Source organism: Rana temporaria, chromosome 6, assembly GCF_905171775.1.
Source record: "Rana temporaria chromosome 6, aRanTem1.1, whole genome shotgun sequence".
Lineage (NCBI taxonomy): Eukaryota > Metazoa > Chordata > Amphibia > Anura > Ranidae > Rana > Rana temporaria.
The window spans coordinates 98,707,648-98,730,870 of NC_053494.1; the positions used below are offsets into that span (position 1 = coordinate 98,707,648).

Consider the following 23,223-nt stretch of genomic DNA (forward strand, 5'->3'; position numbering starts at 1 on the left):
AATGGAACATCTTTACTCTACTCTACAAGCATGATCATTACAATGTAAACATAGCTTTAATGTAGAGGAAAAAACAGCAAATATCCAAACATTATACCAAAAAGCAATAATCACAAAATTGATCACAAAATGATCACAAAATTGATCATGAAAATTATCAGAGATCACATAACTCACAAGAAATCCCAGAACTGTAACAGTCACAAATGATAAGGATGTCCCTGAAAGAGGAGGAAACTGTCGCTAAAGACACTCTATGGGTGGGTTTGAGTATGGATTTAATATATGGCATACATCGAGTGATATACCCACCGATGTAGCCCCAAAAATAAAAAAACAAAGCCGACTGACCAAAAAAGGAGGAACATGATCATCTACTCATAAAAATGGTAAACATCCCATTCAAAGTTCAAGCCAACAGGCTTTCTAGTATTAAAAAAGAAAATCCAGTAAACCTCCTTCTTGCATGACATCTTAAATTTGTCACTTCCTCTAACCGGCAAAACTATCTTCTCAATCCCTTGAATGACCAGACTAGAAACATTCTTCTGGTGATAATCGTTCCAATGTCTTGCTACATTAGTAGCATAATCATTTTCAATGTCATACAAATGATCGTGAAGACCTATGGGTCGTTCGACCTACTGTATGTATTGAATTTAGTATGACATGCAGGTAATAATATACACCAGAAACCTGGTGTTACAATTAATAAAGGATGAAATCTTAGTTTTGTTTATCGGTTGTGGCTGAGAAGATCATGTCTCCTCTCTGAACGTGGGGACAACACCAACAATTGCTCATGCAGCATTAAAATATATGGATGATCTATTGAGTGCATAGTGTTTTTATGTAGTTTTAAGATTATGTGATGACATTGTTGAAAAAAATTGCCTTGTTGATTGGCCACGTTTTTTTGTTCAGGTTAATCTATCTGCAAAATATCATTTACATTTTATATAACACTGAATACTAAACTAATGTGTATGTGTCACCAGATTAGTTGCTTACAAACTGGTGCTAGCATTCCTAGGAACATAAACAGTTTCATTAAAGAAAGTGAATAAAGCTGAGATAGTTATATTGCAGTGTACTTCATTGCCAGCCACATGAAAAGTTTCCTTTCCCGGGGATATGGCAAGTGTGATTTTTAAATTCCATTAATGCACACTGACTGAACTTCTCTGTCTCTTGTGACATACATTTGCGGGGGAACTGCCATATATTGTCCAGTTTACTTGGCATGAAGTTTGATGAGCTATGGTAATATACTGTACATTAATTTTTGGTGGCTAACTTGTTCTGTGTTAAGTAGCATAATGTGTGCATGGTTGCTGTTTTAGTGGTCAGATTTACTTATGAAGAATGTTACAGTTGGTAAAGTTGAATAAGGACAACAGTCCATCCAGTTCAACCTTTGTTGGTGTGTGTGTGTGTGTGTAAAATAATTTCCCATATCCCCATATATTTTCGCTAAGATGCACCTTCAAGAGTCTTTTAAAGCTATTAGACATGTGCACAACAAAGAATTTTGTTTTGTTTCATTTTCGTAGATTCGTAAAGATTCGTTATTTCGTAAGACGTGAGTTTTCATATTCGGACTTGTTCGTATTTTTGTTAGTTTGATTTAGTTGATACTGAATGATTCGTAATTCTGTCTAATTTATTTTCTTTGATTCAAAATTCGTAATTTTGTTAGATAATAATTTTTGTTTATTCGGTACACTACTTGTAATTTAGTAAGTATTACTTTTGTGAGATTGCCTTTTCCGTTGATTCGTAACATTGTTTTGTTTTCATTGATGTCTACTACCGTGCTTCGAATTGATTTGTACTTTCGTAAATACATTGCGGTCATTCGCAATCTCGTATTTTAGTTTTGTTTTCAACACGCGGCTATAGCCTCCTACCATGCTTCGAATGCATTTGTACTATTGTAAATACATCGCGGTCATTCGTAATGTATTTTAGTTTGTTTTTCAACACGCGGCTATAGCCTCAGCCCCTGTACGCAGTGCCGCTGATGGAAATCATGGGGCCTCGTACAGCCTACCTGACGGGGCCCCTTTCAGCTCCACCCCTGGTCCCTCCTTCAGCTCCACCCCTGGTCCCGCCCGTGGCCCCTCCCCAGACCCCGCCTTGAAACCAAGTGCAGATTTGTCTACAAGTGATATTTATTTTTCTCCAGCCAGTTAAGTTTTATTATCCAAAATGAATACTGTTTTCAGATGAGAACAGACCTCTTTAATATCAATATGTTATAAAAAAAACATTAATGAATAAATGAAGTGGTATTTTGAAAAGATTGGGGAGATTAAACAAATGATAAAGGTGGGGAAAAAAACAAGCCAGGTCTTGTTAAAGATAGTTTACTGTAGATAGTTTTCAGGTGTTTTTCAAAGTAGGCAACAACTGGGTAAACATAAGTGCGCCAACAGGCCCAAAAACAACAGGAGTCAAACGACCCAAGTTTAGAGTGCTGCTGCAATACTCTTGAAGCCAAAAGCCACACCAGCCAAAAATTGAACATCCACAAAAAATTAATGTTTGACCAATCACTTCCATGCAAGGGTGGTAATGTTGGCCTCTCATGCGTCCATAAAATGTACAAGTTCACAGCCTGCATATGTACACATATTTATGGCTTTACCCAAAAACAATGTGAATGTTAAGGAAGTGTCCAAACTACATAATGTTAACACTGTACAGACACAAAAAAATCCCTCTCTGAAATAGATTCCAGCAGGGTCAAAAAGAAACACGGACCAGTTTCACTAGTCCTTTCCCATTTTGCCAAAGGTGGTACGCATTTGTAGTGGACATTCTTCGTACCTTTGCTTCAGCAAACTCATTTATAAGGTCTCGAAAGTTCAGCTGTCTTGCTCAATGGACAGAAGAGCCAGACTGTTCAAACGCTGCTCACTCATTGTTGATGGGAGATAGTTTTTTATCAAGGCTAACTTGCTGAACGCTCTCTCTCCTTCTGCAACTGAGAGTGGAAGGGTAGCAAAATTTCTAAGGGCAATACAAACCTCTCAAAAAATCCCTTCAAGCTGCAGCTCATAAATTGAATTGAATAATTCCAAGGGACCCAGCTGATTGGTAAATGTTTCTGCATAGATTTTCCGCAGGTGTTGTAGTTCTGTTAGTAGGGATTCAGTAAAGTCATCACGGTACATGGAAATCAGAATTTCTGTTGAAGTTTTCAGTTCTTCTTCTGAAAGAGTCCTCAGTCTCAAGATGGGAGCAAAGAGCTTGCAGACTTTTTCCATTGATTTAAATCTTTGATCCAGGTCTGAAATTTTGACATCCATTGCTGGGAAGAAAATATTGACTTTGAATTTTTTTTCGACATCCAGATCTTTAACATTTTTATCAGCCTTCTTTTTAGCTGGTGAGCATTCAGTAGCTCATTGGGAATCTCCATAGAATCAGCAACAACTTTAGACTCCGAGTAGAGCTGGTCACTTATCCCGTAGAATCTTAATTTCTTCAGACAAAGCCCTGATGTTGGCTGCACCTATGTCAATAGATACAGACCTTGACTGAAGGATTTTATTCCGTTCCTCAAAACTTTGCAGGAACTTGACCCAGAATGTAGCCAGAACAATTGCACGGAAAGAGGAGAAATAATTTAGCAACCCTACCGCTTCAGAGTGTGCAGTACTTGTCAGTTTTTTACTTTTCAGCACTCTTTCCAAAGCTTTCAGAATACTTGGAAGCTTTTGTGCGATTGGCCTTACTGTTTTAATCCTGGGACTTCGTCTGGTGTCACTAAGGCCATGTAAAGAACCACCAACTTCATCTAACAAAGAGCTCCATCTCTCAGGACTGCTGCTGAATAGAACATACAGCCTATTTACACTCAGGGGAACTTGAAGCTGCATGTACACCAACCAGATTTAATGAGTGTGCTGCACATGGACTAAAGGCTGCTGGATACTTTTTGTTGGATCCTGGATCTTACACCTTTAATTTTTCCTGATATGTTGGCTCCATTATCATGTCCTTGACCTCTACAGTCTTTGACATCAATGCCATGCTCACACAATCTTGATAGCAGCATTTCAGCAATTTCTTCACCAGTCTTCTCAAAGAAATCAAAGAATTCCAGGAACCTTTCTTGAATGCCCCATTTTCTTTTCACAAGATCTCTGTGCACATATTGCAGAATAATAACATTCTGTTCCATATGCGATATATCTGGTGTTGCATCACAGATCACTGAGAAATAAATAGATTGTCATGCTTTCCTAAAAGCAACAATCAAAACACGTCTTCCACATACATCGATTAATTCGTTTTGTGTGGCTGATGACAGATAATGTGCAGGTAGATGCTTTCCTTTTTCCTGGCTTTGTTTCACCTTTTCCAAGTGCTCCCTAAGTACACTATTATATTTAGCAACAAGTTCAAGAGTTCCAAGGAAATTACCATTTTAAATCTCCAATTTCAAGTCTCCAATTCTTTGAGAACATCCTCTAAAAGCCAGATTCAGTGAGGCCAAAAATAAGGTAACATGAAGAAGCCTTTCCAACAGAGTTGCAAACTTTTCTGCTTCTCTTGCCAAATTTATTTGCATCTCAAAGTCCACACCTTGTCCACCTATGGACCTCTGTAAAGTTTGCCAACTTAGGTAGTACTTTCGGTGTTGAGCTAACCTTCATGCTCTGGCAATCGTGTATAAAGTCGATGCCATGTGTTTTTGGAAGGGTCAAAGCCTTCTCTCCTACATAGTATACTTCCATCCTTCCTATGGTAATAATTTGAAGAAAAAGCTCTGCAAGTGATGCAGTATAAAACATGTTTGGAATCACTCCATCGAAACCAGACTCTTAAAATCTTCTCACGTCCATTTTAGGAATTTGCATATAAAAGATACTCCGTAAATGAACGTCCATCGCTGTCCAAAGTCATACGATATGCCATTTTTTTCAACTCCTCTTCAGTCATCAATCCAGAAAGCACAATTTGCTTTTTTTCTTTGTCTTGAAGATTTTCTGGCAACAGTGCTGGTTCTTTCCAATCTACTTGGCACAAATTCATAGGAACAGGACCTGTAGAACTTGAGGCAAAAGAGGAGCTGCATGAAGTTTCTAAATTGCTCAAAATTTCAAAGGGATATGCAATGGAGGAGGTATCTTCTATACTTGCAGCAGACTGGGTGCATGAGGACACACATTTTCCTCAGGTAAAACACTCTGTGGAGCAGTTTTGAATTTCAAAGCAGGCATACCCTCTTCTTGCAAATCTTCAGGTATAAGTGAGCAGCTCACAATGTTGAGAAGGGCCCTCAATTGTGTCTGACCTAACATCCATATCTCGTTCTGAGGATGCTTCCTGTTCAACATTATGTTCCTGGGTAGTTTCTGGCTTCTTAAAATAGTGAAATTTTAGATTTTTCTTCTTTATTTTTTCTTGTTCTTCCTCTCGCTCTTTCCTCTCCTTGCGCTTCAGAAATCCAGACTTGTGTGGATACATTTTTGGATTGACCTGAAACAGGGAGATAGGATTCTTGTTCTCAACAAACGCAGCCAGAATCCCAAATTTGGGTCATATCTAAGTAAGATTGCCCAAATGCGCTTATCACTCACTCCACCTCCAATGTGATCATGGGCTCCATTCACTAAAGCATATTGCATGCGGTATTGGGCGACACATTTTCCTAAAAATTGCATGCAATAATAAAATAGCAATTAATTTCATGAGATAAATACAGGCAGTCCCTGAGTTCCAAATGGGCTAGGAACTGTAGGTTTGTTCTTAAGTCGAATATATTCATAAGTCAGAACAGCATGTAATATGTCGTTTTTCAAAGTTCCGTCGAATGGGCCCGCCGTCGGAAAGTGGCCGCGAATGAGCAGAACGGCAGATACGTTGTTTTTCGAAGGTTCCGTCGAATGTGCCAGCTGTTGAAATGATTCCGTCGAATGTGCCCGCAGTCAAAAAGGGTCCGTCGAATGTGCCCACCTTCAAAAAGGTTCAGTCGAATGTGCCCGCTGTCAAAGTGGCCACGCAGCCTCCCGCTCGTAAGTAGGAGTCGTTCACAAGTCGGATGTTCGTAACTCGTGTCGGGCCGCTAACCCATTTTTTTTTATATTGTGAAAGATAATGTTACGCCGAATAAATTTTGACCCCACATGTCACACTTCAAAATTGCACCCGTTCGTGGAATGGCAACAAACTTTTACCCTTTTAAAATCTCCATAGGCAACGTTTAAAAAATTCTACAGGTTGCATGTTATCAAGAAGCCTTGATGACAAACGGCAACACAGGCAGGCCATTTTTTGCGATATGGCACTGCATTATTTTAAGTGACAATTGCTTGGTGGTGCAACATTGTACCCAAATCAAATGTATGTAATTTTTCCCCCACAAATAGAGCTTTCTTTTGGTGGTATTTAGTCACCTCTGCAGTTTTTTTTTTTTTTTTTTTAAATAAATAAAAAAAAAAATTGAAAAAAACACTTATTTTCTGCAATAAAACATATACAATAAAAAATGTAACAAATCAAATGTCTTCAATAGTTTAGGCCAGTATGTATTCTGCAACATTTTTTTTGTAAAAAAATAATCCCAAAAAATGTTGATTGCTTGGTTTGCGCAAAAAAATTATAGCATATACAAACTATGTGATGTATTTATGTATTTTTTATTTATTTTTACTAGTAATGGTGGCGATCAGCAACTTGACAGCGGGACATGCTAATGCCATAATGTACTGCAGAGACAGTGCCACCCATGCCGCCAATGCCATAACGTACTGCAGACAGTGCCACTCTTGCCATGCCCCCAGTGCCATATTGTGCTGCAGACAGTGGGTGGCACTGTCCCTGCAGGCAGCAAATGCGTTATGGGCCATAACACATGTACTACCTGCAGACAGCGCCACCCATGCGGCCAATGCCATATTGTGCTGCAGACAGTGCCACCCATGACGCTAATGCCATAACGCAATATAGCATTGGCCGCATGGGTGGCACTGTCAGCAGGTAGCACATGCGTTATTGCATTAGCGTCATGGGTGGCACTGTCTGCAGCACAATATGGCATTGGCGGCATGGGTAGCACTGTCTGCAGGTAGCAAATGCGTTATGGGCCATAAGACAGTGCCACCCATGCCATAATGTTTAGATGCTGCTGCAGACAGTAGATCTTGAATCCCCCCCCAAGCAAGTACACACCTGTTATGGCCCAGGAGTCACTTCCTCCTTGATCCTGTAGTGATGCTGCTGGCTACCTGGACTCGCTGGAGTGTCAGTCTCAGTCTGGCAGTGTCACAAAAAAAGTCAGATGCCACTGCCAGGTCAGGTCACAGTGCTTCTTTTTTCTTCTGCCACTGCTTCTTCTCTCCGAGTTTAGAGCAGAGCGCCAAGAGCGGAGGGAGAAGAATCACTCCGCGGTGCCAGGGAAGGACAAGCTGTCCGGGACTTGAGCCAGCAGAGGAGTGGGCGCGTGAGAGAAGAGATATTCTTCCGCGCCCGACATAGAGAAAATAGTCCCGTCCTGACGCCACCTACACGAACCGAACCATCAAGTTTTTGAGCCCAAAAAAAAACGTAGAAAGCAAGGGGGGGGGGGGGGGGTGTTGGTAGGATGACTAACGATGTTCGGTCAGGGCTGTGGAGGTTTTTTTACCTACATTAATTCGTTATCTGTGGAGGTTGCCCGGGCCCCCCTGCTGGCCGGGCCCGGTACAACAGGGCCAGTTGTACTGGCCTATCAGCGGCCCTGCCTGTACGCCATTTTGAGAGGGTGTATCTTGCTTAATTTCTAATAAGTCCTGTACTTTCTTACACTGTCCAGTCAAAAGAACGATTCGAGAACACGAACTAATGAAATTACGAACATACAAAGAAACAAAATTATGAACACACAAATGAAATACGAACAATCAAAATTACGAACAAAGGATTGAAAATACGGAATGCAAATCATTCGTTATAGATGTCATTTTCATTCTTTTACTGTTTCTGTGTTTCGTATTTTCGTAAGTTTGTCCATTCGTAAGTTCGTATTTTCACATGTTCGTTATTTTTCTTATTCGTAATTTCATAATTTTCGTATTTTGGTTCCTTCAGCTATTCGGATGTTTGAATTGATCCGAATGTACGAATACTAACAAATTTGTACGAAAATACATACGTTACGAACCAAATCGCACATGTCTAAAAGCTATCCATACTTCCTGACGACACCACTGATTGTGGAAGAGAGTTCCACATCCTTACCATCCTGACAGTGAAAAAAAACCTACACAGCTTAACGTGTTACTAAACCCACATCGGTAAAATCTGTCTGTACTGTATAGTTTGCTTGTTATACTCACTGTGAAACTTAAGGGGTTAATCCTCTGCATTGTGTAAAAAGGCTGTTCTATCCTGTATGCACAGATCCATCCCTCCTGCACTGTTTATCTTGGGAAAACCAGCTAACCCAGGCAGAGTAACCAACCTGCACATGCTCAGTTGTCTTTTATGCTGTAGAGAATATTGCCTTGTTGATCTGAACTAGCCAGGTCACATGATTTTGGCATCAGACATGTGGGCGTGTATACAGGCTAAAGTGGAAATCTCCTCCTACCTGAATTCTCAGCACTGGAGAAACGGACCAATACTGCAGCTGCTGACTTTTAATAATCAGACACTTACCTGTCCCAGCGATGTAAGGGAATGAAGCCCTGCACCTCTCCCCCTCCTCTCCGCAGCGCTGACATTGTCACTGTGGGCGTCCGGCTGTGGCTTCACAGCCAGGCACGCACTGCGCATGTGTGTGACTGGCCAGGCAATCACCTGGGACCTGTGATGTATCCCAGATGATTGCAGAGAGGGAGGGGGGAGAGGTGAACGTCCTTCCAGCGCCGCAGAGCCCCAGGAGGAAGTGGGAGCGGGAACCCTCTAAAAAGAGGGTTTCCGCTCCCCCCCAAAAAAATTACATGACAAATGTGGCATGTCAGGGGGTCACCTTTCTTTAAAGCGGAGGTTCCATTTTTGGGTGGAACTCTGATTTAAGGTTAAAAGAGAAGTATGGGTTTGACTTTTTTTTTAACCCCATTATACTTACCTAGGTGGATGCAGCATCGGTCTGATGCAGAATCTGTCCCCTGGCATCTCTGCACTGAGAACTGAGCTATCGAACATCGCCGATGGCTCGGTTCTCTCGGCTGAGAGGAGAGCTGCTGATTGTCAATCAGCAACTCTCCTGCTCTGCTCCTCCATGCTCACTGGAGCGCTGTGGAGGGGCTGGGAGCGGCTCGCTGAGAGGCTGAGACAACCATCTAGACTGATCTGTGTGACATCAGCAGAGCGTGGACTTCAGACCGCTCTCTGCTGAAAATAGGTCACAGGAGTGCAAAACGAATTGCACTCCTGTGACCCTTAGGAGAAGCCCAGCCAAACGACCTCTCCTTTTAAACTGTCTTTTTTTCTAGTTTCATCCTGTGGCCAGTGTTCAGTGACTGATTGATTGTAAGAAAGGGACACACACCCCTCCACACACAGCACAGAACAAAGGAAGGATACAGAGCTGTGTTCTGCATGTTGAACTCCCTCCCCAATCACAAATGTATCTTATGTGACAGGTAAACTTGTCAGGAGTGACACATCCTGCTAACAGAGAAAGCACCAGAGAGAAACTACACATCTTTGGAGATAGACAAGTAAACACTACAGATATGTGCAATGTTCAGATATCATGACTTTAAAGTGGAGTTCCACCCAAAAATGGAACTTCCACTTTTTGGAATCCTCCCCCCCCCCCCCTCCGGTGTCACATTTGGCACCTTTCAGGGGGAGAAGGGTGCAGATACCTGTGTAATACAGGTATTTGCTCCCACTTCCTGGCATAGATCACTGCAGTGACCGCGGTGACCTACGCCACTTCCAGAAGACAGCAGGGACCAGTGAGGATGCGCAGCACGACTCGTGCATGGGCAGTAGGGAACCAGGAAGTGAAGCCGCAATGCTTCACTTTCTGATTCCCTCACCGAGGATGGGGGCGGCAGCACTTAAGAGCCGAGCGTCTGATCGGCTTCAGCTGCCGACATCGCAGGTGCCCTGGACAGTTAAGTGTCCATGTATTAAAAGTCAGCAGCTGCACTATTTGTAGCTGCTGGCTTTTAATATATTTTTTTTAGGCTGACCTCCACTTTAAGCTCTGCCTGATGTTCCTGGGTATCTACTTTTTTTCCCCGTTTACTACTCTATTCATAGGCCTCTGCATGTCTGTTGAACGTATCGCATTGAGGTTTCAAATGGGGGCAGGGAAGTTTTTCTGCTTATCGTGCCTTTGTGTTACATGGGTTTCTCTATGTTAATCTGAAACTTCACCTTTTGAACTACTGTAATCTTTTCAGAATACAATGCCTGTCTAAAGCTAGATATTCACTTTTATAATCTTGTTGTACAATTTCATTTTGATTTACCAAATCTCTATGTAATACACCTACCAAAAATAAATCTATTTAATTTCTGTTTAATTAGACAGGCCCTATTACTACATAGTTGTTAGTATTTAAGTTGTACAATTTTATGAAGGTAGTACAATCAGACTGTAAGGCCGCGTACACATGGTCGATCCATCCGATGAGAATGGTCCGACAGATCGTTTTCACCTGTTCACCGCTGAAGCGGCCTGATGGTCTGATGTGCGTACACACCATCAGTTCAAAAAACGATCGGGTCAGAACGCGGTGACGTAAAACACACGACGTGCTGAAAAAATTCAATGCTTCCAAGCATGCGTCGACTTGATTCTGAGCATGCACGGGTTTTGAACCGATGCTTTTGTGTACTAACCATTGGTTTTGACCGATGGTCAGCCGTCCATCGGTTCGATTTTAAAGCAAGTTCTAAAACTTTGGTCTGAAGGACAAAAGTCCGATGAGCCGTACACACGGTCGGTTTGGACCGATGAAACTGGACTTCGGTCCGTTTTCATCGGTTTGGACCGGTCGTGTGTACGCGGCCTAACATATGCAGTCTTTTTAGGTGTGTTTTTATATGTCTGTTGCTTTTATGTATCATTTTGCAAAGACAGCCAGTGTGATATTGATGTTTGTGTGCCTGCATCTGACTCCTAACAGAAACATAAATAAATATTTGCATTTGAATTCTAGTTACTTCCACTGTGATGCAGTTGTTTCGGTATATAATGCAGAGTGTCTTTGCGATTCTGTCTTTGTATCTGCTAAGCCAACTTCCCAGTTTTACACACTGCCTTTTATGTAAGGAAACCTGAACCACAACTGTTTTCTGTAGCAATACTTGCATGCAACAGTTTAACTGTTTAAAAGACGTACAGACTACATATTGCCAATGTCAGTATCTCTTGTTCAATCTGTTTTTATTAGGATAAAGAAACAAAATTTACAGACAGATCTGGAATCATGAAGGGTGTAGAAATTCCATACATATAATGCAACAATGAGGTTTATGAGTCAGTGTATCTGCTGACATGGTAGAAGTTAAACAGACAAAGAACAGATGTATAACACTGTCTAATGCCTTGTACAAACGATCGGAATTTCCATTGGGATAAACTCTGATGGATTTTTCCGTTCAAGCTGTCTTGCATACACTGTCACACCAAATTCTGACTGTCAAGAACATGGTGACATACAACACAACGACGAGCCGAGAAAAATGAAGTTCAATGCTTCCGAGCATGCGTCGACTTGATTCTGAGCATGCATGGTTTTTCTCCTTCGGCGTTCCATACAGACGAACGGAATTTCCGATAGAATTTTTTTCCGTCTGGAAAAAAGAGAACATGTTCTCTTTCTAAGTCCGTCCGATGCAGGTATATAAATGTTTGGAGATTTTAAAGGCAGAACAATATGAAAATTTGTATGCTGCAGCAATCGCACATCATATTACAACAATGATGCTTCAGTGTGTGGTTGTAGTATGGTCCCAAGGTGGGTCGAGGAAGAAACCAGAGGGGTATAAGACGGGGCGAGAAAAGGAGATCAGGAGAAAGCAAGATTAAGGTAAGAATACAATCTGTCATGCGTGCATTGGACTAGGATCAGTATCGATCTCAATCAATGTTTGTAAATCGAAGAAGTAGCGGAACATGGACCATGCAGTCCTGTTAAGAGAAAACTGTTCTTCCTTTCCTAGCTCCTGTGCCAACATCTTTTTAAGGTCTCTTTTGGAGTCCAGCTCAATGGTCCACTCCCCCAGCGAAGGTACAGTAGTTGACTTCCAGTGACGGGGAATTACTATCCTGGCAGCAGTCAGGAAGTGCCACAAAATATCTTTTTTGATGGATCTAAAAGGTCCAGGTATCATGCATAGTAAGGCCACTTCAGGAGAGGATTGTGTAGATGTCGCCATTAGTTTACAGTACAACTAGAAAATAAGTTGCCAAAATTCATGGATGGAGAGGCAATCCCATCAGATGTGAGTTAACGTACCCTCGGAGGCATGGCAATGCCAACATGTGTCAGTTATTGATAGGTGAATCCCATTAAGAGCCGCTTGGCATCGATTAACCTTTACTCGGTTGTAGAGGCCAGAGAGAGTTGGTATAAAGCATTTTTGCCAGTCTGAGAGATTAATTGTGTGATGAAGCTCTACTTCCCAAACCTGCGTGTAGGACGGGAGATCTGGAGAAGACACATTCAAGATTATAGAATAGAGTTGGGAAACCACATCGGTTGGGGGTTCTCCTGTAGTATCATAGCTTCAAAGTCTGTCGGCTTAGCCAGAATGTCTGATGTTGAAAGAGCAAATGTAGGACACAACTTGTTGCCTCTGTAACCACCGTTGAGGGTTTTGTGGAGGTCCTGAGTTGTTTACTATCTGTCAGGCTGCATTCACACCTGAGCATTTAATTTTCAGGCAGAAAGTTTTGCGTTTTTACCGCGATTTTGCCAGGTTTTTGTACAGGTCAAAAGGTCACCAATGTAAAAAGCAGAAAACACCTGTAATCTGCAAAAAAAGAAGCTCCTGTACTTTTTTGAGCTTCAGGCATTTTGTTTCAGATGACAAAACGCTCAGATGTGAACAGGAGCCATTGAAATTAATGGGATTTATCTTGTTGGGCATTTTTAGAGCTGAGGCTTACAGCAGAAAAACGCCCAAAAACGCATAGGTGTGAACCGAGCCTAAATCATTCAGGGGAGGTTGTAAAATGTCCAGTGTACATTAAAGAAGAGGTTCCGCAGAATTTTTTTTTTAAAAGCCAGCAGCTACAAATACGGCAGCTGCTGACTTTTAAAAAATGGACACTTACCTGTCAGCGCGCACGCGATGTCATCAGCCGAAGGTTGAGCAATCGCTCGGTCCTCAGCGGCTTCCGCTGCCATCCTCGGTGAGGGAATCAGGAAGCGAAGCCATCCTTAGTGCATGTGCTGAGCTGGGGGCAGAGTCGGGAGGCTGAGCTGGCAGTCCTAGGTACAGAGATGACTTTCAGCAGCTAAAGGAGAAGTAGGGAACAATAGTGCAGCGCTAAATGTGTTGTGCACAAAATGTATAGTGACATAAGATCGGAAATCATATATAAATTACAACTTAATGTATGGGAAAAAGTCCATGTAAAGACCATACACCACAAACAATGCGATGCTGGATCAGTGAAATGATCACACAACCCGATGTGTGAAATAATAGTCAATTAAAAGAAGTGACTTTTCAATAGATGACATATGATGTTGAATGTCTAGTTGCCTGAGGGGATCACCAAGGCATCACAATATAGATATAAATATGGTGAGGTACTCTTACCATAGGGTTTTGCAACAGTAAGTCTCATACGCTTGATGGTCACAGTGGACCTGCATCACTGCACAAAGGATCTCCCCAAATGGTGGTAGATGTTCCAATCACTCAAGTGGGATGGATGAAAGGGCCATAGGAACTGGACAGATGGGCCTTCCAATGCAGGATGCAGATAGAAAAACTCCAACGAGCTCACAGAGCAACAAGAACGAAACAAAAAAGAGTGCTCCAGATGGTGCAGGTCAAAAAATAAACCGTGACAGGTTTTATTTTAAAATTCATATAACAAAAAAAAATAAGCGGATAAAAAGTGATCACATGAAAAATTGTAAAAGCAGTATGGGATGCTGTAAAGCAGAAACGACGCGTTTCGGCTTAGAGCCGTCACCAGGGGCATGTTACTGCACCCCCATACTGCTTGCTTTTATACATATACCAGACCAAAGCCAGCCCAAACAGGGGAGGGAACAGGAAGTGATGTAACACATCAAAGGGGAGCATGAAATTATGTAATGCATATTACATACATCACAACTGCACCCGACACATACATAAAATAAACCATCAAAAAATATATCAAAAATTACACATCACGCGCCTCACTGCAGGCTCGCCACAGCCACCCAAAAAAAATGTGCGGTGACGTCACGGCGCTGAAGCGCCGTCCAATCCCACTCCCATGAGTGCCGTACAATCACGCTCCAGTATGGGTGGCAATGTGACCGCCCACTCAAAACTTGTAGTCCGGGGCATAGAGCAGTGATACTCCGGTACGAGGGACCATGTGATCATTGCATCGAATCCCATAGCCCGGAGTGTGGGCCAATCAAAGGGTCGCGTGACGATGGCCTAACATCATGCCTCAGTAAGTCAGATAGACTCGCCCCCTATGGAAATACCCATACAGGGAGACAAAAAGCTCCATATCTGTAATGGGCAAAAATAACAAGGGGTCACAAAACCAATATATATGCGCGGAATTGCGTTCCAAGGCTAGCTGCATCCACAGTGTAGAGGCAAACAGTCATCCGTGCCTAGGACCGCCAGATTCGCCCCTGACTCCACCCCCGACTCCGGGTCTCATATGAAGGCTGTTTCTGTCACTGGAAAGGTAGGAGAAATGCTCCCTGCAGTGCAGTGCCTCGAGGATGCTCCTGGTCACTCTGCTCCCTCCCATACTGCCCTCCTCCAGATCATGCTGTCCCCCCATACTGACCTCCACTGTGGCTGCCCCCCTCCCATCATATTGCCCTCCACCACCACCCCTCCCATTATACTGCCCTCCACTGCCCCTTCCCATTATACTGCCCCCTCCCATCATACTGCCCTCCACTACTACCCCTCCCATCATACTGCCCTCCACTAACCCCCCTCCCACCATACTGCCCTCCACTACTACCCCTCCCCATGCTGCCCCCTCCCATCATACTGCTCTCCACTACCATCCCTCCCATCATACTGCCCCCTCCCATCATACTGCCCTCCACTGCCCCCCTCCCATCATAGCTTATTCCAGAACCCTGCACCCTGTGTATAGCTCATCTCAGAACCCTGCACTCTGTACGCAGCTCATCCCAGAACCCTGCACTCTGTACGCAGCTCATCCCAGAACCCTGCACTCTGTACGCAACTCATCCCAGAACCCTGCGCTCTGCACGCAGCTCACCCCTGAACACTGCACTCTTTACGCAGCTCACCCCAGAACCCTGCACTCTGTACGCAGCTCACCCCAGAACTCTGTACGCAGCTCACCCCAGAACTCTGTACGCAGCTCACCCCAGAACCCTGCACTCTGTACGCAGCTCACCACAGAACCCTGCACTCTGTACATAGCTCATCCCAGAACCCTGCACTATGTACATAATGCACTCCAAAACCCTGCATTATTTTATCCTTTTTTTTAAATAAATGTGCTTGGGTTTTTATGTATCCATGAGATTCTTGCTTATAATAAAATATAAAAGCATATATAATAAATAATAAAAGCATATTTTATAGGTACAAGAAAGCCCGAGTTTTGTTTGACGCCCCTTAAGCTCCTCCCACTGTCAGACGTTTGACCACCCCCACATTTGCCGTGGCGCGCTATGCAAGGTTAATTCCTTCCTGAGGTGTCCCTCATTCTGAAGTTCAAAAGTTGGGACGTATGCCCTGAAGATCAGGAAAAAAAGAACCCAGAATTGGAAATCCACATACTGTACATACAAGCCACTGAAATTGGCAAACAAATGTCTAAGAGTCTAAGTTTTTAATGATAAAATTGATTCATAGCAGAAAAAATGCCAATGTGTTTCAGGGGCAAAACACACTCCCCCCTTCATCAATTCTTAGGAATGTTGTCAGTGCTCAGATGGATTTAGTACCAGGAGGTCCATCTCACCCCCCCCCCCCCCACCTTAAAACGGGGGTTTACCAAAAAAAAATTCTAACATTACATTAAGCTCCATTCTGACATTGACTGTACGCTGATCTTCTTTTCTTTTTTTTTTTTGCCGTACATACCGTTATATCTTTATTTTCCCCCCTGACTTCCGGGTATGAATCCGGCGGGAGTGGGCGTTCCTATGCACTGGCAAATTGATTGACGTGTGGCATAAGCTTCCCCCCGGCGCATACGGGCGCGTCACGAGTTGTCGGGGGAAAATAAAGATATAACTGTATGTACGGCAAAAAAAAAAAAAGATTTGCGTACAGTCAATGTCAGAATGGAGCTTAATGTAATGTTAGAATTTTGTTTTAGGGTGAACCCCCGCTTTAAAGTGGAACTTATGGACAGGCAGGAGTTTTAATGCAGAAGAAACATGCTATGTCTTTTCTGTATTGAAGTTACCTTACCTATTTTATTTATTTTCTTGTCGCTTTTGCTCAGTGTAATATTACTGTTGGAAAACCTGCCACCCTTTGAACAGTGATCGAGTGAACTTCCTTCACATTCAGTGGACTTCACACATTTGTTTGTTTTTCACATTATTTGGAAGATACACCTCAATATACACTGTTTCCTTTATTTATTCACATTGGGGGTTGCGCTACATTTGTCCCTATATTTCTAAGTTACCTTACCTGCCTGTCTGCACTGCACACTGATCTGCGAAAGTGCAGCCAGGTGTAGAATTTCACCAATTCTGAGCTGATTGAAATCCCATGCATATTCAAGAGTAACGTCACCTTGGGCCAGCCAATTAAAAGGAAACCCCTGAGCTGAAGATGTCAGCGGCTGGCAGGGAGCCCTGGGGACCACCTAAGCGCCGGACCATTATGCAGCCAAATGACCGACCACTTTTTGCGATTCAGCACTGCGTCGCTTTAACTGACAATTGCGCCATCGTCTTCCAACGTGGTCCTTTTTTTCCCACAAATAGAGCTTTCTTTTGGTGGTATTTGATCACCTCCGCGGTTTTTATTGTTTGCGCTATAAACAAAAATAGAGCGACAATTTTGAAAAAAATAAATATTTTTAACTTTTTGCTATAATAAATATCCCTAAAAAATATATAAAAAAAAAATTTTCCCCTCAGTTTAGGCCGATACGTATTATTAGCGTTTATTGATTGGTTTGCGCAAAAGTTATAGCGTCTCCAAAATAGGGGATAGTTTTATGGGATTTTTATTGGCAGTGAAGGGGTTAACCACTAGGTGGCGCTGTAGGGGTTAAGTGTGCCCTAGTGAGTGATTCTTACTGTAGGGGGGGATGGTCTACACATGACAAGACAGTGATCACCGCTTTCGATTACAGGAAGGGGTGATCACTGTCATTGTCACTAGGCAGAGCGGGGAGATGCTTGTTTACATCAGCATCTCCCCGTTCTTCCTTACCGTGAGACGATCGTGGGTATCCCCGCGGCAATCGAGTCCGCGGTACCTGCGGTCGGGCTCGTGGCGGCGCACGCGTGTCCACAATGCCGCGCTTTTAAAGGAGACATATACTTCCTTCTGCCTGTCCGTGCCATGCTGCCGACGTATATAGTCATGCGCTGGTCAGCAAGCAGTTAACATTGTTTATTGTTATGGTAACATTTTTGCTTGCATTCATCATCATTTTGTGCTTGTATCTTAGCATCAAACAAACTCTGCGGCATATTTTTTAGAGCTGTAATTCTGACATTTGAAAACATTAACTGAAGGTGAATCTACCACCAGTGAGTGTTTGCTAAAAGTCACATTCACAGCTTCATGAATGTGCCCTTTAATGTTCAATGTAAGGAAAAGACTATTTCTTCAAGCTAAAGAACAAAAAATACAGCGCACAGGGGTTGAGTGAATGTCACTTTATAGTCTAAAAATTTATAAAAAACACATATGCATGAATAATTGAAATAGCCGCAAATGGCACAAAGCTTTGTGCTATTTGCGGCTATTTCAATTATTCATGCATATGTGTTTTTTATAAATTTTTAGACTATAAAGTGACATTCACTCAACCCCTGTGCGCTGTATATTTTGTTCTTTTGCTTTTTGCCCATGTCTCCTTAGTGGTTGACAGCTGCACGGGTGTTTTTTTGTGAAACTTTTTAATCACACAGAACACTGTGGATTACCGTTTCTATGGTGTAGCGCTACCATTGGGAGTTTTCTTGTATAACTTTATTTCTTCAAGCTACCTGTTTTTCTTTTTTCATATAGAAATGGCGTTTCACAGTTTCCTCCTGGAACCAATAAGCTGCCATGCCTTTAATAAAGATGGAACTCGTGAGTATTTCTGATTGTTTTGAAACTTGATCATTAAAGTTTATGAAAACCCAATAATTTAAATCATATATAGGCTTAACATGATAAAAGTGGAACTAAGCCCGCAGATGTATTTACCTCCTCATTCCAGCGATGCAATGGTTAAATCCTTCGCCAGCCACTGTCGTCTTCTCCACGGCTACTTCCAGGTGCTGGGTTTTTGGCCCCCTGCCATGCACATGGGAGTTTGTCTCAGCCGGAGGATGTTGCAGAGCTGCGCATGTCTCTTCTGCAATAAAGAGCTGTCAGCTTGCATTTTTTTATAAACGTGATTGTAGCGTTTTTTTTTTTCAAATAAGTAAACTTCCTATACTTCACATTGCACAGAGCGGCCCTCTTGTGGGGCCTCCTGCAGGAGATCTTCTTATGTGTCAATCCTGAGCTGGGCTGTGTGCATCTATAGACGCACACAGCGGCTCGACCCAACCCCGACTCCCACCTCACAGGATTTGATTGACAGCAGGTGGAGCCATTCAAGATTAGGCTCAGGTAAGTGTTTAGAAGTGAGGGACACAGACACATGAAGTTTTTTTTTTACCTTGAGCCCTGGTTAACATTGGTACAATTTGACATGCGATTCAACATGTCAAATTGTGGAAATTGCTGGCAATGGCACCATCCTAATCAGTGCAATGCTGCACTTTCAAAAAGTAGTTTCTGTACTACTTTTCGGGATTTCAGGTTGCGATTTCCAATGACAGCAAAGATTTCTGTGAAATCGCAGCCGAAATCTGAACTTGCATGTGGGAGTGAAATTGTGCGAGTTCAGCGAAACTCACACGGCTTAGTGTGAACCTGGGCTAATGCAGAGAATGCGTTAAAGCATTATAGTACACCCCCCACACAACGCTAAACAGTTATTACATTTGTGATATTTCTTACCGTTTAAGAAATATGACTGAATTTTCAGGAAGTCAGCTCTGTGATTCAAAAAATGCATTATCTTTTCTGGCAGGGAGGATCTCTTAGAACAGTGATTGCATTCTCTCTCTCTCTCTCTCTCTCTCTATCTCTCTCTCTCTCTCTCTCTCTCCCTCTCCCTCTCCCTCTCCCTCTCCCTCTCCCTCTCCACATCCCTCTCCACATCCCTCTCCCTCTCCCTCTCCACATCCCTCTCCACATCCCTCTCCCTCTCCCTCTCCACATCCCTCATTCTGCAGCCAGCAAGCCATACATTACACACAGTATGATAGGTTACAGCCTTATAAATATAAAGCATTTTAATATAAATGCAAACCAGTGCAACATGTCTGTGTCCACCAGAGTCGAATGTCGGGGACCACCAGTGCAACGTGTCAGTGTCCACCAGTGCAAAATGTCAGGGACCACCACCAGAGTCAAATGTCAGGGACCACCAGTACCAACATTCATGAGAACACCGATCGCTGATGTCCCCGCCTCCCGCCGTTATTATGATTGACCGCGCACTGTGCCAATAAGGGCAGGGGGCGGACATCAGCGATCAGTGTTCTGATATACTATACCTGACACAGCGGGACATCCCTGCTGTGTCATACAACTGATTTCTAATAATAATTCCCGCTCTGCACGGAGATAGCAGGCGGTGGGCTGCGGTAGGGGGGGGGGGGGGGGGGCGGCGCTGACAGTGGAGGGTGGATTGCTGGTAGGGAGGAGGAGGACACCACCTAAATGGGTGGCACAGACCGGGGGGGTGAGACCCCATCCGCCCACTACATCTTTGCTTCCTTCCTGTTCATTTTTAGAGGACTACAACCGGGCGTGTCAGACCGCTGGCTGAGCTTAGGAGAGGGATAGAAGCCAGTGGTCTTACAAACAGGAAGTCGCCAGGCAATGACGTTTTTTCAGCAAGTTCAGCAGCCTATTGTAGAGGAACTATAGAGCTCAGAAGAACATGGATGGCAAGTTGGTGAAGGTAGGAGATCAACCACAAGGACATGGGAGGAAAAAAAAATCTGCTCTAAGGTAAAAATAAGTCTTGCCTTTAGAACCACTTTAAGTTTAGTTTCACAATAAAAGTAAACACAAAAGTAATTTCCATTTAAATTTGCAGCCTTTGGTAAAAATAAAACCTGTTAATCTTGCAGTGAAGGTCCTTGTCCAGGCACTTCTTGTTAGTGTCAAAGCTTTGTACCCATCTCTTAACCGTGCTCCTGCCTTGTCACCCTGTCATGCTGGTTTCTGATGAAGACTATAAATGAGCATGAGCATGTACTGTAGATAGGGAAGTGGCTGCAGACAACCAGCATCATTGATATGCAACACAAGATAAAAAAAAAGGGTGAAAACATGCAGGAAAAATATTACACCTTTCCCCCTTAAAATGTAATTTAAATTGAATTTTTTCCCTAATCTTCTTTCCTCCCCTTTTCCTAAAACACTTTCTCTCCCTTTACCATTCTTCCTTTCCATCATCTCCATTTTCCCCACTGCCAGATCAAGAGTATAGTTGATAGTAAACAGTTCAGACGTGCTACATATGCAGACAGTTCAATAATACATAGCATGTACCACGAGCAGGACCATAGGCAGAAAAGGGTGGCTGGAACTTGTGGTGCACCACCACAAATGTCAACAGAGCAGCAAGGACTGCTGCAAGCATGGAGCAGGTCAGAGCAGGCCAAGAGAGTCTAATAACACAGGAGGGTCAAGCAGAAGTGTAGTCTAGACTAGCCAGCTAGTCTAGACTAACCGAATCACAGTGGAGAGAGCAGGGTCAGAGCAAACTTATGGTATGTGGCGTGCAATAGGTGCTTTACACATGGACTGCTGGAAGCCGGTCAATCACTGTTTCCAGGTAAAGACTGTCTCGAGTAAGTTTTGCTTAGCCTTAAAGGGCCAGCCTGAATCTTGATTCTAACACCCACCTCTCTACAGACCCCATTTTCATACATCGTTCTCCCAATTGTCTCACTGAGAGGACTCATCCTCTTCCTTTACAGCAACAATATGAATCAATTACCAGCCCATGAGGTTCAGTTTTGCTGTTGCCTAGAAGCCTTTAAGTTGTTAAAAAAAAAAAAAAAAATCTTTATTTTCAAGGAAAGCTTTCATAAGTTTTCAAGACTTTATTATTTCTTTGTTACTTTACACAATTTTTATTTATTTTTTTACTGCAACTTATGTTGCAAGTCTTAACATTGGCTGAGAGCGCTGATCGGGAGCCAATCAGCAGACCTTTTTTGGTCATGCCCCTTAGTAAGAAGCTGGCAGAACGTCTGGCTTCTGTTGGACCAACTGCAGTACACAGGGGCTTAATGTCGGCTGGTTTCTATTGAAACGGCTGATGCCGCCCAACATTTGGGCCATGTGTACTAGTATATTTTATATTTACATAAATAAAATTAATGAAATAATGTATAAACCAGCCATATCTTTCCATTAACTGTTTTATAAATCTCTCCAACTGTTTTTTGTTTTGAGCAACGTGATCCAGTTAGATTACTATGCTTGTGCAATATTTGTATTTATCCCTTTTTTTCCCCTCACAGAAATAGCTTTTTGCCCAAATAGTCATGATGTCCATATTTACAAGAAAGAAGGAGAAAAATGGACCAAAATGCATGAGTTGAAAGAACACAACGGCCAGGTTACAGGTAAACACCTATAATATCTGTCGTCCAATGTGTCAGTCCAGACTGACCTAATTTTCATACTTCTCTTTTAATGATCCTCATAAAAAAGTTTAAGGTATTTTTTTTAGGCATACACCAAACTAATATTGGAGAACAACCCCACTAAGCATTCTGTTGATCTAAAAACACCAAATACGATAAATGTTACTTAAAAAAACACCAAAAAAAATCACTTCCAGTTCCGGCGCCGTATGGAGTAGCTGCATCCTCTCCACAGCTCCTGCAGCTCAACCCCATAATCTGCTTGCAAAGCCAGCCCAATCCTCCCCGCACTGCCTGCAGCCTCTTCGGGAGCCCCCCGCACCTCCATGGACCTTTCATGGAGAAAAACGGGCCACGGTCGCACACTGCCCACTTGGTGCCCCTGGCCCAGCCACAAATCGAGGCCCCAGCTTCGGCCTGGTAGGATCCCACGGCGGAAGTGACTGGCATGGATGTGAGCGGCTCCACAGCACCTCACTCCACACATCCTTCCCCACATACTGCCTCTCCCTCCTCTTACCATGGGGATTCAAGTACAAACACCAATACGGAGCTCATTGCCCTGGCCGTGGATGCACTATTCTCTCCCATGATAACTGCGGTAGAGAAAGCAGTCAATGCAGGGATGCAGCATATCAAAAAACAACTGGGGGAACATAACACCAGATTAAATGATTAAATTAAGTTGAAAGCCTCCTATCCAACGTGGAAGATGAACTATACCAAGCGCAAGCAACGGAACAAGCCCAGGTCAAAATGAACCAATACATGCTCCAAAAATTGGACGACTTTTGAGAACAGATCCAGAAGGAGCAATCTGTACTTCGTTGGCATCCCGGAGTCCCTCTAAGCATCAGCCATTGCAGAATTCTGGATTCCACATTCTGAAAGCGACAGGCCTTCCTGGCCCATGTACAGTTGAACGGGCCCACCGCATGGGAACTTACAACATGGAGCGCAAAACTCCCTGTCCGAGCATTGCAAAATACCTGAACTACTCAGATAAAGCTGCCATCTGTCATGGACCTTGGAATGCTGAAGTGTATCTCTTTGAAATCTGTTACACAGTGGGGGGTCTTCTGCCCTGTCTTAAAGCTAACCCTCCCCCCCTCCAGACATCTTCATTGTCTGAAGGAAAAGCATTGTTCTGTGTCTGGCTGTTTGTGTTCATTGA

At 43.1% G+C, this 23,223-nt stretch overlaps 1 protein-coding gene across 1 annotated transcript in view; it reads left to right on the top strand.

The window, feature by feature from the left end:
* The window catches only part of ARPC1B (actin related protein 2/3 complex subunit 1B), a 109,369-nt gene that overhangs the window by 10,727 nt on the left and 75,419 nt on the right, over nucleotides 1–23,223 (top strand). The window contains exons 2-3 of the mRNA XM_040357062.1: nucleotides 18,349–18,414; nucleotides 21,924–22,028. Coding sequence (XP_040212996.1) covers nucleotides 18,351–18,414; nucleotides 21,924–22,028 — 169 coding nt within the window. The 5' untranslated portion in view covers nucleotides 18,349–18,350. The remainder of the gene's footprint in view (nucleotides 1–18,348; nucleotides 18,415–21,923; nucleotides 22,029–23,223) is intronic.